The sequence below is a fragment of the Photinus pyralis genome, unplaced genomic scaffold (assembly GCF_008802855.1).
Source record: "Photinus pyralis isolate 1611_PpyrPB1 unplaced genomic scaffold, Ppyr1.3 Ppyr1.4_LG5, whole genome shotgun sequence".
Classification (NCBI taxonomy): Eukaryota; Metazoa; Arthropoda; class Insecta; order Coleoptera; family Lampyridae; genus Photinus; species Photinus pyralis.
The window spans coordinates 20,132,360-20,145,585 of NW_022170596.1; the positions used below are offsets into that span (position 1 = coordinate 20,132,360).

Consider the following 13,226-nt stretch of genomic DNA (forward strand, 5'->3'; position numbering starts at 1 on the left):
TAACTTTCCCGTGCGACGCTTTTTCGAGATCAGTGAGCGAAGGAGCTTGTTATCTCTCATTGTATTCTAATTAAAGGTATCAACGAAAGGAACCGTTTTCTACCAACTACTGCCCTCTTATCAAAGTACGTGGTGGCGGGGGAGGGGGGGGACTAGTTATATCCTTCATGGTATTCTAATGAAAGGTCTCAACGAAAGGAATGAATTTCTACCAAATTTATTCCATCGAATCTTGCAACTCGATTAAAAATATTTTTCGATAGCTCCCTTTGGTAGGTACTAAAATATTTGAACTATTTAAGTATGGCGATTTTCATTTTTTTCCCAATTATTTACGACACTAATTATTTTTTTCAAAATATGACATTGTAATATCCATCAGCATCAAAAACTATACACAACTTTGCCAATTTAACCGAATCTGTACCTAAGTATAATTATAACAATAACAAATATAACCATGTTTTCCTACTCAATTTAAGACACCATGTATATTGTATACCCTATATGAACAAGTCCAAGGTTATGCACTGTACACCACAGACCACAAACGATGTTCACTAGGCCACAGGCCATCAATGGATAGATAAGCCTGTTCAAGGTGACTTCATAACGGGGGCGACACTCCGACGTTTGCACCAAATCCAACCAAATCTGACCTCGTATGCGCGTTGTCTACTTACTTTGGCCATTGAATTTATAACTATTATAAATTCAATGGCTATCCTCTAAAAATGCAGCTTACGGCTAATCAATTTGAACCCATTTACAGGAAAATTCTCACCGACTAAAATATAAGAAATTAGGTAAAAAAATAAATCCTTGGCAAATAATTTTTTACACAATAACATAAGACTTTGGTTAGTCAATTCACACAACTTTTCCTGTCAATGAATAAAGATTTACAAAAGGACAATTTACAGATCTCTTATAATATGTTCCGTGGAGTTGTAAACTTTCGTATACCTACTAAATTGACGTAGTTTGTTTTTGAAACTTCGCGAGTATTGCCCGGCTGTGTTTTTATTTTCTCCTGTCTGGAAGAATTCCGTTTCCCGATGTCACTTATTAAGAGAGTAATCCAAATTAATAAGGTTACCTGTGAAAACGTTGTAACTATCGAAAGAGAAAAATTTAAATCTGCTCTAATCTCCTACACCAAATTTACGGACAGCTTTCAATACCACGATTTCCAGAAACCCGGATTTCCAGTTGAGCACAAATACGGTCTAAAACGAACGTCTGAAAATGCACACTTTGCTTCTTATACTAACAACGTTTCGGTAGTGAAAAAAGTCAATTTGACTTTGAGTTCTACCACACCTAAAATCCGAAAAAATCCGTATTAATCCCTACCTATGTGTTCTAATTATATGACGCCCCAAAATGGCGGTTTATTCACGAATTCGTTGTGCCCCACGAATTACAAGAGAGCTTCTACTAGGGTAAGATAACCTACGTAAGTTTTGCTTCAGAATTTACAGTTCAAACTTGAGAAGCATTCAAAACCATACGTTAGTTTTTCTGTTCAAGTGTCACCCCATTAAAAGGCAAGCACGCTACTACTTTGCATTTGTGTTTTCATCTAGTCTTATAGGTATTTTAGTGTAGTATACTTAACCCCCAGGTTCTACTCTAACTTAACAAAAACAAACAACTAAACAACGCTGTGACCTGAAGCACAGTAGGGAAGGAACGTAAAATAAAACACTAAAATTGTGAAAAGTTTGTTTAATAATTATCGTTATTATTATGAATTGTTAAAGCTCGGAAATTTAAGTCGAAATAAATTACATTGCAAAAATAAACTTTGAAAATGGTAGTTCACCGAATCAAAATAGAAATAGGCTGGCAAAAAAAAGAACTTACCAATAAAAAAACCAGCCGTCAAATTAATATTAAATTGTGTAGTAAAATTAATTGTTTGTAATGATGTGAATGCGTAATATAAAATTATAACATCACAAAAAGTAGCAGATATAATAAACTTCAAGAGGTAACATAATATAGGTTAAAAACAAGTTTTGGGAATTATGGGTCAGATAAGTAGGTACCAAGATTCTAAGAAAGGGTGAAATACACAGGATGTGACTTATCTTTGGTGCAATAAAATCCTTTTGTTAACAGCAAGATGGAAAACTACATGGTCTTGTAGGCAAATTCAACTCGGCAAAAATATGTTGAAATTAGCAAATTGTAACTCATTTATCGCACATAGATTCTAAACTGAAGAGTTTTGATTAGCGTAATCCCGCTCTGGCAAGATAGGTAACCCGCCCTTGGTTTCGGGGTTTCGACCCTACAGTTGAGTGTCGAAGACAATCAAGGAATTAGGTGTCGTAGCTCAATTTTGACTACAGTTTTTACCACCGCCGTGACTGCTTCATTTACGGAGAAAATTGTTAGTTACAAACAAGTCAGTACATACATCAAGCGAATTGGTAATTTCCACATATTAAAATAAAATGATCAAAACTTATAGGAATGTTACTTCAGGGACAAGACCAAGTAATCAACATCAATAAACATAAATTAAGCAAGCATTATATCAAAAACGTAAACAAATACAAACAATAGCATAACGGTATCACATATGTGATTCTGCATTGAGGTTAAACCAAGTAAATTTTAAAAAAAACAGATTTAAACACAAAAAATATAAAATGTGGCATACAATACACAAATACGATATAAAAAAACGCAAAGATTACTACCTGCATTAAAAAACACAAAATAACAATAAACATTTACTTATGGAGCGACGCGTTCACGACCGCCATTCAAGACAAGATGCTAAACATAACCCACGTGTGTGCTCTCTAGATGACGGAAATCGCTTTCCCTTCCTATAAATTGCGTGGTTGCCAACTCTCAAAAATGTGTGCATCGTCGTAAATTGTATACCTATACAGGGTGGAACCTCTCAACAGTATGTTCCTAGGGAGGATACACAAAATGTATTGCAATAAATGTATGCACAATAACTTGTATGTCTAACTGTGTTTTTTACACCAGCGATTGATTGAATTCTTTTCCGCATTTTATATCTTTGTAGGTCTGTTATCTCAATCTTTATTAATGATTTCTGGCGCATTTTCCAAAGAAGTTGGGTGCGCTATTGTAGCTACTTTCTCTGTCTGTCTGTCTGTCCGTCCATCAGAAGCCTTAACCATTCCTACAGTTTTATAGACTAGTTGCCGTGGTTAAGATTGGTAAATATTCATGCGTTTGATATTGAATAAATTAAAATAATATTAATATGCAGCGGGCTGACCTGTTTAATATGTGGTATTTATTTATTTTATTTATTTATTGTCCCTCTTGTTCTAGGCCAAGAGGCCTACGCCCAATTACAGAGTGACCCGCATATTGCATTTTAGAGGTGCCCCTACAGAAGGTCTTAAGTTGTTCTATACCACTCCGGTATTTACCTTACAAATTAGGAAAACTGCAGGACTCGAAACTGATCTAAGGAAATTCCCATCTCTGTCACAGATGAAAAATTTACCTCAACCACCCGACCTCTGGTTTTGTAGCCCAACGCTCTACCACTGAGCTACAAAGCGTTAAATGGTATGGTATGCCCGATCTCTAAGGTACCGATGCAGGTAGAATGGCATAGCATCCATTAACGTATTCTGATATTCCATTCCCAATTTTGTAGAAGGCCTTCATTGAATGTTGTTTGTGTTTCCCTAGTGATAAAAGTCATTACATTTCAAGTCAACCGTACATCAAAAAATCGGTTTGATTAAAGTTATCCAAAATGGCTGACGAAAAGAGCGATATTCAAAGCAAAGATGTACACGTGGACTCATCACACGCGGTCACGAAAAAGAAACGCATAACTAAAGCAGAAAACCTTAAGGAAAAATTGGTATGTACTTTGCTTTGCTCCATAAATCTAAAAGGGACTTTATAGGCTAAAGCTAGGGATGAACGTTCCGATCGTATCTTAACCCTTCAGTCGACTCATCGTCATGTCTGCGATATGGTTAGTACGTATTGGGAAGTAGACGTTAATGAGATAATAGATGCAGTAGGCGACGATATTGCCCATGTGAAGCTGCTCGAAAGTTTTTGTAAGGCGAACGGCGCTTGCGCTGTCATTTTTGTTAGCCAAATTGGACCCGCTTACGAGATATGTAAACATATCGGCAATCGAACAGCAATTTTGACACTTTCTTCTAGCAACTGGTCGCCATAATCCTGTAATCCCAGCGGATTCGACGACTCGACGTTGCTACATCACAAATGGTCTGACCGTGCCGTTAACCGGTAAAGCCGTGATAGTTTACAGGAATAATAACGCAAAGGACGTGGACATGCGAACCATAGCGGACGACGTCTACTTCACCCAGTTTGATATGAGCGAGAATAACTATAACATCGTATGCGGTTTATATACTCTCCTAAGTAAATTCGTAACATCATCGCTGACTAAAACTAAAGAATGGGGCGATCTCACGAAGACCGACATTGGTCTGCAAGCGAAGAGCGACTTTTTAGCGGATTATATTTGTTTCGCCAATTTTATTGATAGTAAGACGGTTTTGCGTAGGTAGTTGATGGATTTCGTCAGTGATCTTTCAGAAACTAGAATCGATCTGGACGAGTTGGTAGAGTTTGACGAAAACCCAGAAGTGACGGAGCAGATCAACTCACCCACTAAGATTACGGCGGCCGTACGTAATCCCGACCTATTGGAGAAAGCCTTGGCGAGCGTCCGAGGATGGCTGAAACTGATAGAACGGGTCGTAATCCAGTTTCATCAGTTGCGGAGGGAGGACGAGTTCGTGGGCCCTGTGGTGGAAATCGAATACTGGCGTAGACAACTGGCTAAATTTACGAGTGTGCTCAAGTTTACAGCTACTGAGAACTGCGAGTTTTACATTCGATTGATATCAAAGGCTAGATCGAGATACGTGAAGGTAAGAAGATTGATTGCAACTGAAATACGCTCATGAGCTTGTAGTCGTGGAAGTCTTTAGATGACAAGGTTATAGAAGCTCGCAACGAGTGCTTGGACAATGTGAAGTACCTGTACACCCTGGAAACTTACTATGAGCCATTGTACAGGTGCGATCCTACCAAGATACCGGCACATCTGGCCGGTTTACTCAATGCTATAAGACTGATATACACCACATCAAGATATTACAACAACACATCGAGTATTACGGCTATTTTGGTGAAGATATCCAATCAGATAATAATAATGTGTCGTAATTACATTAACTGCAACGGAACCAAGACCATTTGGGTGCAAAAGAAAACTGATGTCATCGACAAGATTAAGGTTTGCGGACACTTTCTGATCCGCTTTGTTTTGAGCGATAATTTGCAGGTGTGCCTAGACCTTTACTTACGGTACTATCAGTGTTTCAAACGCATACAAAAAGACATGGAAGATTCTGGTGAGCAGCCGTTCGTCTGTTCAGAAATATACGTCTTCGGCAAACTGGAGACATTTAAAAAACGTTTGGAGAGGATCACGGAAGTTTTTACCGTGACGGTCAAGTATTCGATTTTGGAAAGCAGCACCATCGAAGGTATAGGCGAGTTTGCGAGCAGATTCTCAGAGTTTTACAAAAATGTGTCGACAAAAAAGTACGACGCCCTTAATCATCGGCAAGATATGTTCGATGAGGACTACACTGAGTTTAAGAAAAACGTGGCTAAAATTGAATGGGATCTTGAGGAGTTTGTGGGCAACTCTTTGGAGAAAATGGTCGACGTCGATAACGTCGTCCGCTTGCTGGTCAGGTAAGAATTTGAGTGAACGAAACGGGTCACATTACGGGAGTTATTCAGATTCGAGAAGCTGGACTTGCCATGCTTACATTTAGATGATCGATACCTGGAAGCGATAGAAATGTTTCAGAGTGAAATCGAAGAATTACGAGATCACTATAATGAAGAAAGGCAAAACCCGCATTTACCTTGGAATGTACCACCGGTAAGCGGTAGGATTATGTGGATACGCCAGCTGTATACAAGAATTGAAGAACCCATGAACAAATTTAAAGAGAAATTAAAGGTTTGTATTTTCATATTATGTTCTCTGGGGGGAAACAGACTGGCCAGATTTTGAATGCCTATTTCAACGTCGCTACTGTAGGCGCACGCAATTTTTCCGCAGGTAGCAAATATTTACAGGTGGTTGGCTTAAGTATGTCCCACTTCTATGTGCGAAAATTATTAAAACAAAAATGTGATATCCACCCTTCGGTAAATTTCAGGTAGTTTACTTCACTGCGCTCGCGGTCCAACGCGAATTTCGCATGAGTATAAAAACCATACTACAGTGAGTTACAGGCGATCGCTTCCCTTACCGCTTCGCACTATCAGTCTCACGGTTCGTTGCCAATTTTCTCGCGGTTAGACGCAGATTCCTTTGAAATTCGATGACAATTGCCTCACGGTTCTCACGGACCAACCAACTTCCCACTACTTTTATTTTTTGAGTCACACCCATCCCTGGACTCAAACCTTTTCTAGCAATCAAAAAAAAACTGTCCTGTCCAATCAGAATTCTATAAAGACCCCCCGCCCTCTAAACTGTAGCGCAAGGGTTGCAGCTAACTTGCTGTTGTTTAGTTCCCTAGCTCCTACGACACGCAATGCCTTCCGTGGTAGGGTTAGTCGTTCCCACCCCTAGACGAGTAAATGTCTCCAAGAAATATTAATAAAAATCAAAAATTAAATAAAAAATCGAATAAAAGAAGTGTATTAACGGACTCCCGTTACAAAATATGCTAAAAATCTTTCAGTTCTGTGTATTTTAGCGCATTTTTTAAGAATTAAAAAAAATGGGCTATTCTTTGCGCTTTGTCCGGTCGTCCGTCCGTCCGTCCGGACCCACTTTTACCGTTACTTCTAGGGGAATGGTCCTAGAAGTCCTGGAATTTTTTGCACTAGGTAGCCTATACCTTGAAAGTGTGCCAGACGGCCATCAAATTTCGCTGTCTAAAAGGGGGCCTCCCCACGAATTATTTCCTGAGATGCTGTTTTTTAAAGTAAAACGTGCATAACTTTTACATACGACAACCAATTGGTATCAGATGCCAATTTAAACTTTAGAAAGTAGGGGGGGGGGGGTAAACATGTTCTACCCTTCGAGATCAGTGAGCGACGGGGTCTGAGGGCGGAGGCGTTAAAAACTAATTTTATCTCTCATTGTATTCTAATTAAAAAATTTGATACATAGCCACTTGTAATAAAACAAAATTTAACGCTAGTTTCAGAATTTCGTTTTGCGCATGCTCAGTGCCAAACTTTCTTATTTATGGAGGGATTTAAAAGAAATTTAAAACATTGCCACTTGGAATAAAAGCAAATGTAGCGCTATTTTCTAAATTTGGTTTTGCGCATGCGCAGTGCCAACTTTCTTATTTATGGAGGCATTTAAATAAAATTTGATACATAGCCACTTGGAATAAAACCAAATTTAACGCCAGTTTCAACATTTGGTTTTGTGCATGCGCAGTGCCAACTTTTTTCTCTATGGAGGGATTTAAATGAAATTTGATACATAGCTACTTGGAATAAAAGCAAATGTACCGCCATTTTCCAAATTTGGTTTAGTGTAGGATGTGCAGTGCCAACTCTTATTTATGGAAGAAATTTCGTAGGGGTGTTTTAAAAAAAATGCGCTTTACCTGCACAAGGGTTGTGCACAATTTGTACTTGTTTATCTATATCACCTCTTAAGGGTTTCAAGGGTTCAAATAATAATTATTAAATAATTCATTCCACGCGCAATCAATTTACACCGACCGATTTCTTTAAGAATTTCGTACGTTCCATAAAAATGGAATCCAATTTTTTAAAGAAAACTGATTATTAATTTTATTATTATGGTCGGTGTTTCTTGTGAGAGCTCAGGTCTAGCCTGGTTAACTAATCGCACGGATTAAAATCAAGTAACGATTAGTGTCTGTGTCTGTGTCTGGTGAAGTTATGTAGGGTTCTAAAGAAAAATAAAAAATAAAATAAATATTCACACACTCACCTTGGAAATCTAGGGATAGTATGTAATTCATATTATTATTATGGTCGGTGTTTCTTGTGAGAACTCAGGTCTAGCCTGGTTAACTAATCGCACGGATTAAAATCAAGTAACGATTAGTGTCTGTGTCTGTGTCTGGTGAAGTTATGTAGGGGGAAAAAAAAAAAAAAATCACACACGTACATTGGACATCTAGAGATAATGTAATTCGTACTTACCAACATACCTATTGATGGGCACAATAGCCAACGCTATCAGGAAAGAGGAAAACAAAACAAAAAAAATCATTATAATAATTCCTGTAATTTTATTAAATGGAGTTTATTGTGTACGTGTTTCTTTGGCTTTGCGTTTGGGTTGAATACGAGTGGGTTGTGATAACGTGGTGTGTTTCTGTGAAGAAGGAGTTTTGTGTTTTTTATTTGTATTTATGGTGTTTCTTTGTTCCTGAGGTTGTATTTGTGAGGTTGCTTGGGTTTTTGGTGGAGATATTGCAGTATTTTGTGAGCCTGTGTTAAGGTTTTTGCGTTTCGGTTGTATACGAGTGGGTTGTTTCTGACAAGAAGGAGTATTGTGTTTTTTAACTGTGCTAGGGCGTGTAACTTTATTGGATGGACCTGTCTTTGTAGTACATGTTGCGTTACTTGTGTTTATGGTGTTTCTTTGCTCTTGAGGTTGTATTTGTGAGGTTGCTTGGGTTATTGATGGAGATATTACAGTATTTTGTGAGCTAGTAGTGCTGTATACTGTATAGGTTTCTGCGTTTGGGTTGAATACGAGTGGGTTGTGATAACGTGGTGTGCTTCGGTGAAGAAGGAGTTATGTGTTTTTTAATTGTGCTAGGGCGTGCAACTTTATTGGGTGGACCTGTCTTTGTAGTGCATGTTGCGTTACTTGTATTTATGATGTTTCTTTGTTCTTGAGGTTGTATTTGTGAAGTTGCTTGGGTTTTTGCTGGAGATATTTTAGTATGTTGTGAGCCTGTAGTTCTGTTAAGGTTTTTGCGTTTCGGTTGAATACGAGTGGGTTGTGAAAATGTGGTGCTTTTCTGTGAAGAAGGAGTTTTGTGTTTTTTAAATGTGCTAGGGCGTGTAACTTTATTGGATGGACCTGTCTTTGTAGTGCATGTTGCGTTACTTGTATTTTTTTCTTTGTTCTTGAAGTTGTATTTCTGTTGTTGCATGGGTTATTGGTGGAGACATTACAGTATTTTGTGAGCCTGTGTTAAGGTTGTTGCGTTTGGGTTGAGTACGAGTGGGTTGTGTTTGTGATAACGTGGTGTGTTTCTGAGAAGAAAGAGTATTGTGTTTTTCAGCTGTGCTAGGTCGTGTGGGTGAGGGCGTCTTTGTAGTGCGTGTTGTGTTACTTGTATTTATTGCGTTTGTTTGTTCAGGAAGTTGTGTTTGTGTGGTTGGTTGAGTTAAGTTTGGAAATATTACAGTATGTTGTGTGTCATGTTGTGAGTCTAAAGTGCTGTTTAGGCTTTTGCGTTTGGGTGGAATACTAATGGGTTGTGATAATGTGGTTTGCTTCAGAGGTGAATCTCTGATTGTAGTATATGTTGTATCATTTGTTGTACTTGTTTGTTCGGTAAGTTGTATTTGTGTGCTTGTTTGGGTTAGAGGTGGAGATATTACAGTATGTTGTGTACCGTGTTGTGAGCGAGTACTGTTGTTTACATGTATACGTTGTGGATCATTTCTGTATGTATGTTGTGTTATGTTTAGAAATTTACGAACAATATGGCATGTGTTGATAATGACTGCTTTTTGTAAATGTTTGTATGTGTTTTTGTCTAAACCTAATAGTTGTAAATTGTGGTGTTTTGTCTTTGGTATAACTCCAGTAGCACTAAGAATAATGGGAACTATAACAGTAGATTTCATTCTCCATTGCGTCTTAAGCTCGATAGCTATATCGGTGTATTTGCGGTGTTTTTCTGCATGTGTTTTAGTTAAGTTGTTAGTGTTGGGGATGGCAATGTCTATAATACAAATGGATTTTTGTGTTTTATCTATAAGCGTAATGTCTGGTCTATTATTGTGGATAGTTTTATCTGTGAGTAGTGTCCTGTCCCAATATAATTTGTGTGTGTTGTTTTCGAGTATGATCTGTGGCGTGTATTTGTAGTATGGTGTCGTATCTGTTATGAGATTGTGTTTAAGTGCTAATTTTTGATGTATGATTTTAGCTTCCTGATCGTGTCGATGTTTGTATTCAGTTTGTGCAAGTCGTGTGCATGCCGATATTATATGTTGGATTGTTTCTGATGTTTGTGAACAAAGTCGACAAGAATCATTTGTCACTGTTTTATCTTTATGGATGTGTTTTTTATAGTTGCGTGTGTTAATGACCTGGTCTTGTATTGCTAACATGAAACCCTCAGTCTCCGGGAAGACATCACATTCAGACAACCAACTGTGCGTTGCATAGAGTCAACACAATCCTGGCCAACCTCTTGTGGAAATCGTCCATGTAAAGGCTTTTGGTTCCATGTCTGTATGTTATTTGTGATGTATGTAAGTTTGGATGCGGGTGGGAGTACATTAGTTTCGTGTAGGTTAAGTGGTGTGTAAGATTTGTCTGCATATGTTACTGTTTTGTGTAAGACTGAAGTATCTGATTTGTTATAAAAGTATTGTCGTAAATTGTGTATTTGTGTTTGGTGCAATAGTTTTATATCTGTAAGTCCTCTACCTCCTTCCGAACGAGGAAGGTAAAGTCGTATAGTAGAGGAGTGAGAGTGATGTATATGGTGTTTTGTTAATAGTGTACGTGTGTTTCTCTGTATTTGTTCTAAATCTGTATTTGTCCAACGTATAATCCCAAAAGAGTATGTAAGCACTGGTATGGCATAAGTGTTAATAGCTTTGATTGTATTTCTACCGTGTAATTTTGTTTTAAGTATACTGCGTACTCTTTGTAGGTATTGTGTGATAAGTGTTTGTTTTATACTCGTATGTTTAATATGTGTATTTTGCTGAAAACCAAGATACTTTTTTATTATTATTATTATTGTTATTATCCCTCTCTTGTTCTGGGCCCTCAACAGGCTTGCGCCCAATTACAGAGTGACCCGCATAATGCTTATTAATTTTATATCTCATTGTATTCTAATTAAAGATCTCAACGAATGGAACCGCTTTCTACCAACTACTGCCCTTCTTTCTGTCATCTGGTCAAAGTACGGGGTGGAGGGGGAGGAGTGGGGGAAGTGGTTTTATCCTTCATGGTACTCTAATGAAAGGTCTTAACGAAAGGAATTAATTTCTACCAACCATAGCCCTCCTCCTCGACCTGTTATCGTGATCGGGTATAAGTATTCCCTTATACCTCAAGAACGGATTGTCGGAAGAGGGTACCTACTCACAAAGTGCGATTGAGACATCTGCAAGGAATATATCCATTGGTGATGTCAAAACAAAAGCTATTTCGGTAAAAAAATGCGCTTTATCTGTACAAGAGTTGTGCACAATTTATACTTGTTTTTATCTATTCACGTTATTTCGGCTCCATCCAGACGGAACCAACGAAATTGGGCTACTCAAAAACCCACGCGTCCTTGCTACGCACCTACATAATACTATTCATATATGAAGCGGTACATGCGATTTTTACGTATCTAAAATTCGGCCTAGCGGGCTCCCGTTATAGTGCATGTCGAGGGACACCTGGGGATTCTTATATGGCAATGGGCGGTTAACGTGGAGCACGTAGCGTAACATTTATGGCCCCTTTTTTGTTTACTATGGGGTGCTGATTTCGTGTTGATTACTGCTTTATGTTTCAGCTTTTTCAAATATGTCTCATTTAGAACACTCCCTTTACCATTACATCTTTTTTTTTCAGGTTATGAGGCATCGTAAAGTTCAAAAATGTATTCAGATGTTCAATTCTTTGTCTTGTGTTTTTGTACACTATGAACAATTGTACCACAAAGCTTGGTTTAAGCACATCCCTCAGGTACAGTTTATTTTTTAATGGAATGGGTCGCCCAAAATGGTTTTTCAGGTGAGAGGAGTATTAGGTGCGCCGATACTAATCACCAATAATAAAACAAGAAGGTTTGTGGTCAATTTCGACCCTTACATAGTGGAGGCAATCCGGGAAACTGAGTACATACAAAAACTGGATCTTCGTAAGTGATGACATCGTATTTTCGAAAACGTCAGCACGCTCCTTTTAATAGCCGTACCGGATGTGGCTCAAATATTGGTCTTCTGTAAAAATAAGATTCTTCACGCCTACGAGGTGGTGAAGCAACTGGTTGAAAAGAACAACACCATGAGAAGAGATATGCCCAAGTTGTTCATTCCGCTACTTAAAAGTCAGCTACTGAAAATGCAAGTGGTCTTTATGCCCGCCCTCTCAACAATCACATGGACGTCAATGAGAATTCCCGACTTCTGCAAAAACGTAACGGAAACCTTGGAAATCGTACAGATGTTTCTAAAGGAAGTCACCGATATAAAGGAGGCGCGCATTGACGAAGTTTTTGCGCAAATTGCCAAGACGTTTTTAACTTTCCTTCCCCCAGAACCGATATTCCCGAATGAGTTGCTGCAAATCTGTCTATCGTATAAAATTCAAAAAGGTAATATCTCTTCTTTTCAATTTAATTTAGACCATTTAATTAGTGGCGGAAATACGCTTGAAGCTGTATACAGTCGAGAAAGCTGCAATATCGCTAGTTAATAAATTTGCCGATACACTGTCAGACCCAGAAATACAAGCTGAGAAGTACAACTGGTTGGATACGACAAAGCCCCTTAATGCATCCTCTTCTACGTCAAAGTTAGCATCGGATGCAGGTACTAAAGATTTTCAATAACGTCCATGCGATTTTGGTACAATCGTTATATTGCAGCTTTTAAGGAGATTGACCCCAAAAGTTTGTCAGACATCCACCTTTTTCACAAAGATTGCCTGGATCTTTTTGAATACTTTAATGGTAAAACCGTCGACTGTCTAGTGAGAGCAACGAAATTATCCTTGGACCTTTTAAGACAAAGGGTGAAACCGGTTAGGTACGTAGCTTACTGCCTATGTTCAATCAGTTCAATGGTTCCATTAGCTTTATGGATGACCACGCAACTCCCACCCCAATATTGCTGACCAGAATGCAATTACGCATTCCCCTCGCGGTTATCAATCCAACTCTTGACGAAATCGAGTTGCATTTCGGCAAAATTGTTAACGCCATCTTAGAGATTTC

At 38.4% G+C, this 13,226-nt stretch overlaps 1 protein-coding gene across 1 annotated transcript in view; it reads left to right on the top strand.

Moving 5' to 3' along the window:
• Positions 1–3,742: 3,742 nt before the first annotated feature.
• Positions 3,743–13,226, top strand: part of LOC116170611 (dynein heavy chain 8, axonemal-like) — an 11,252-nt gene continuing 1,768 nt past the window's right edge. Inside the window, exons 1-13 of the mRNA XM_031487115.1 lie at positions 3,743–3,877; positions 3,923–4,145; positions 4,192–4,542; positions 4,594–4,931; positions 4,976–5,299; positions 5,348–5,766; positions 5,815–6,040; positions 11,861–11,974; positions 12,023–12,149; positions 12,201–12,605; positions 12,649–12,822; positions 12,879–13,038; positions 13,086–13,209. Coding sequence (XP_031342975.1) covers positions 3,767–3,877; positions 3,923–4,145; positions 4,192–4,542; positions 4,594–4,931; positions 4,976–5,299; positions 5,348–5,766; positions 5,815–6,040; positions 11,861–11,974; positions 12,023–12,149; positions 12,201–12,605; positions 12,649–12,822; positions 12,879–13,038; positions 13,086–13,209 — 3,096 coding nt within the window. The 5' untranslated portion in view covers positions 3,743–3,766. The remainder of the gene's footprint in view (positions 3,878–3,922; positions 4,146–4,191; positions 4,543–4,593; positions 4,932–4,975; positions 5,300–5,347; positions 5,767–5,814; positions 6,041–11,860; positions 11,975–12,022; positions 12,150–12,200; positions 12,606–12,648; positions 12,823–12,878; positions 13,039–13,085; positions 13,210–13,226) is intronic.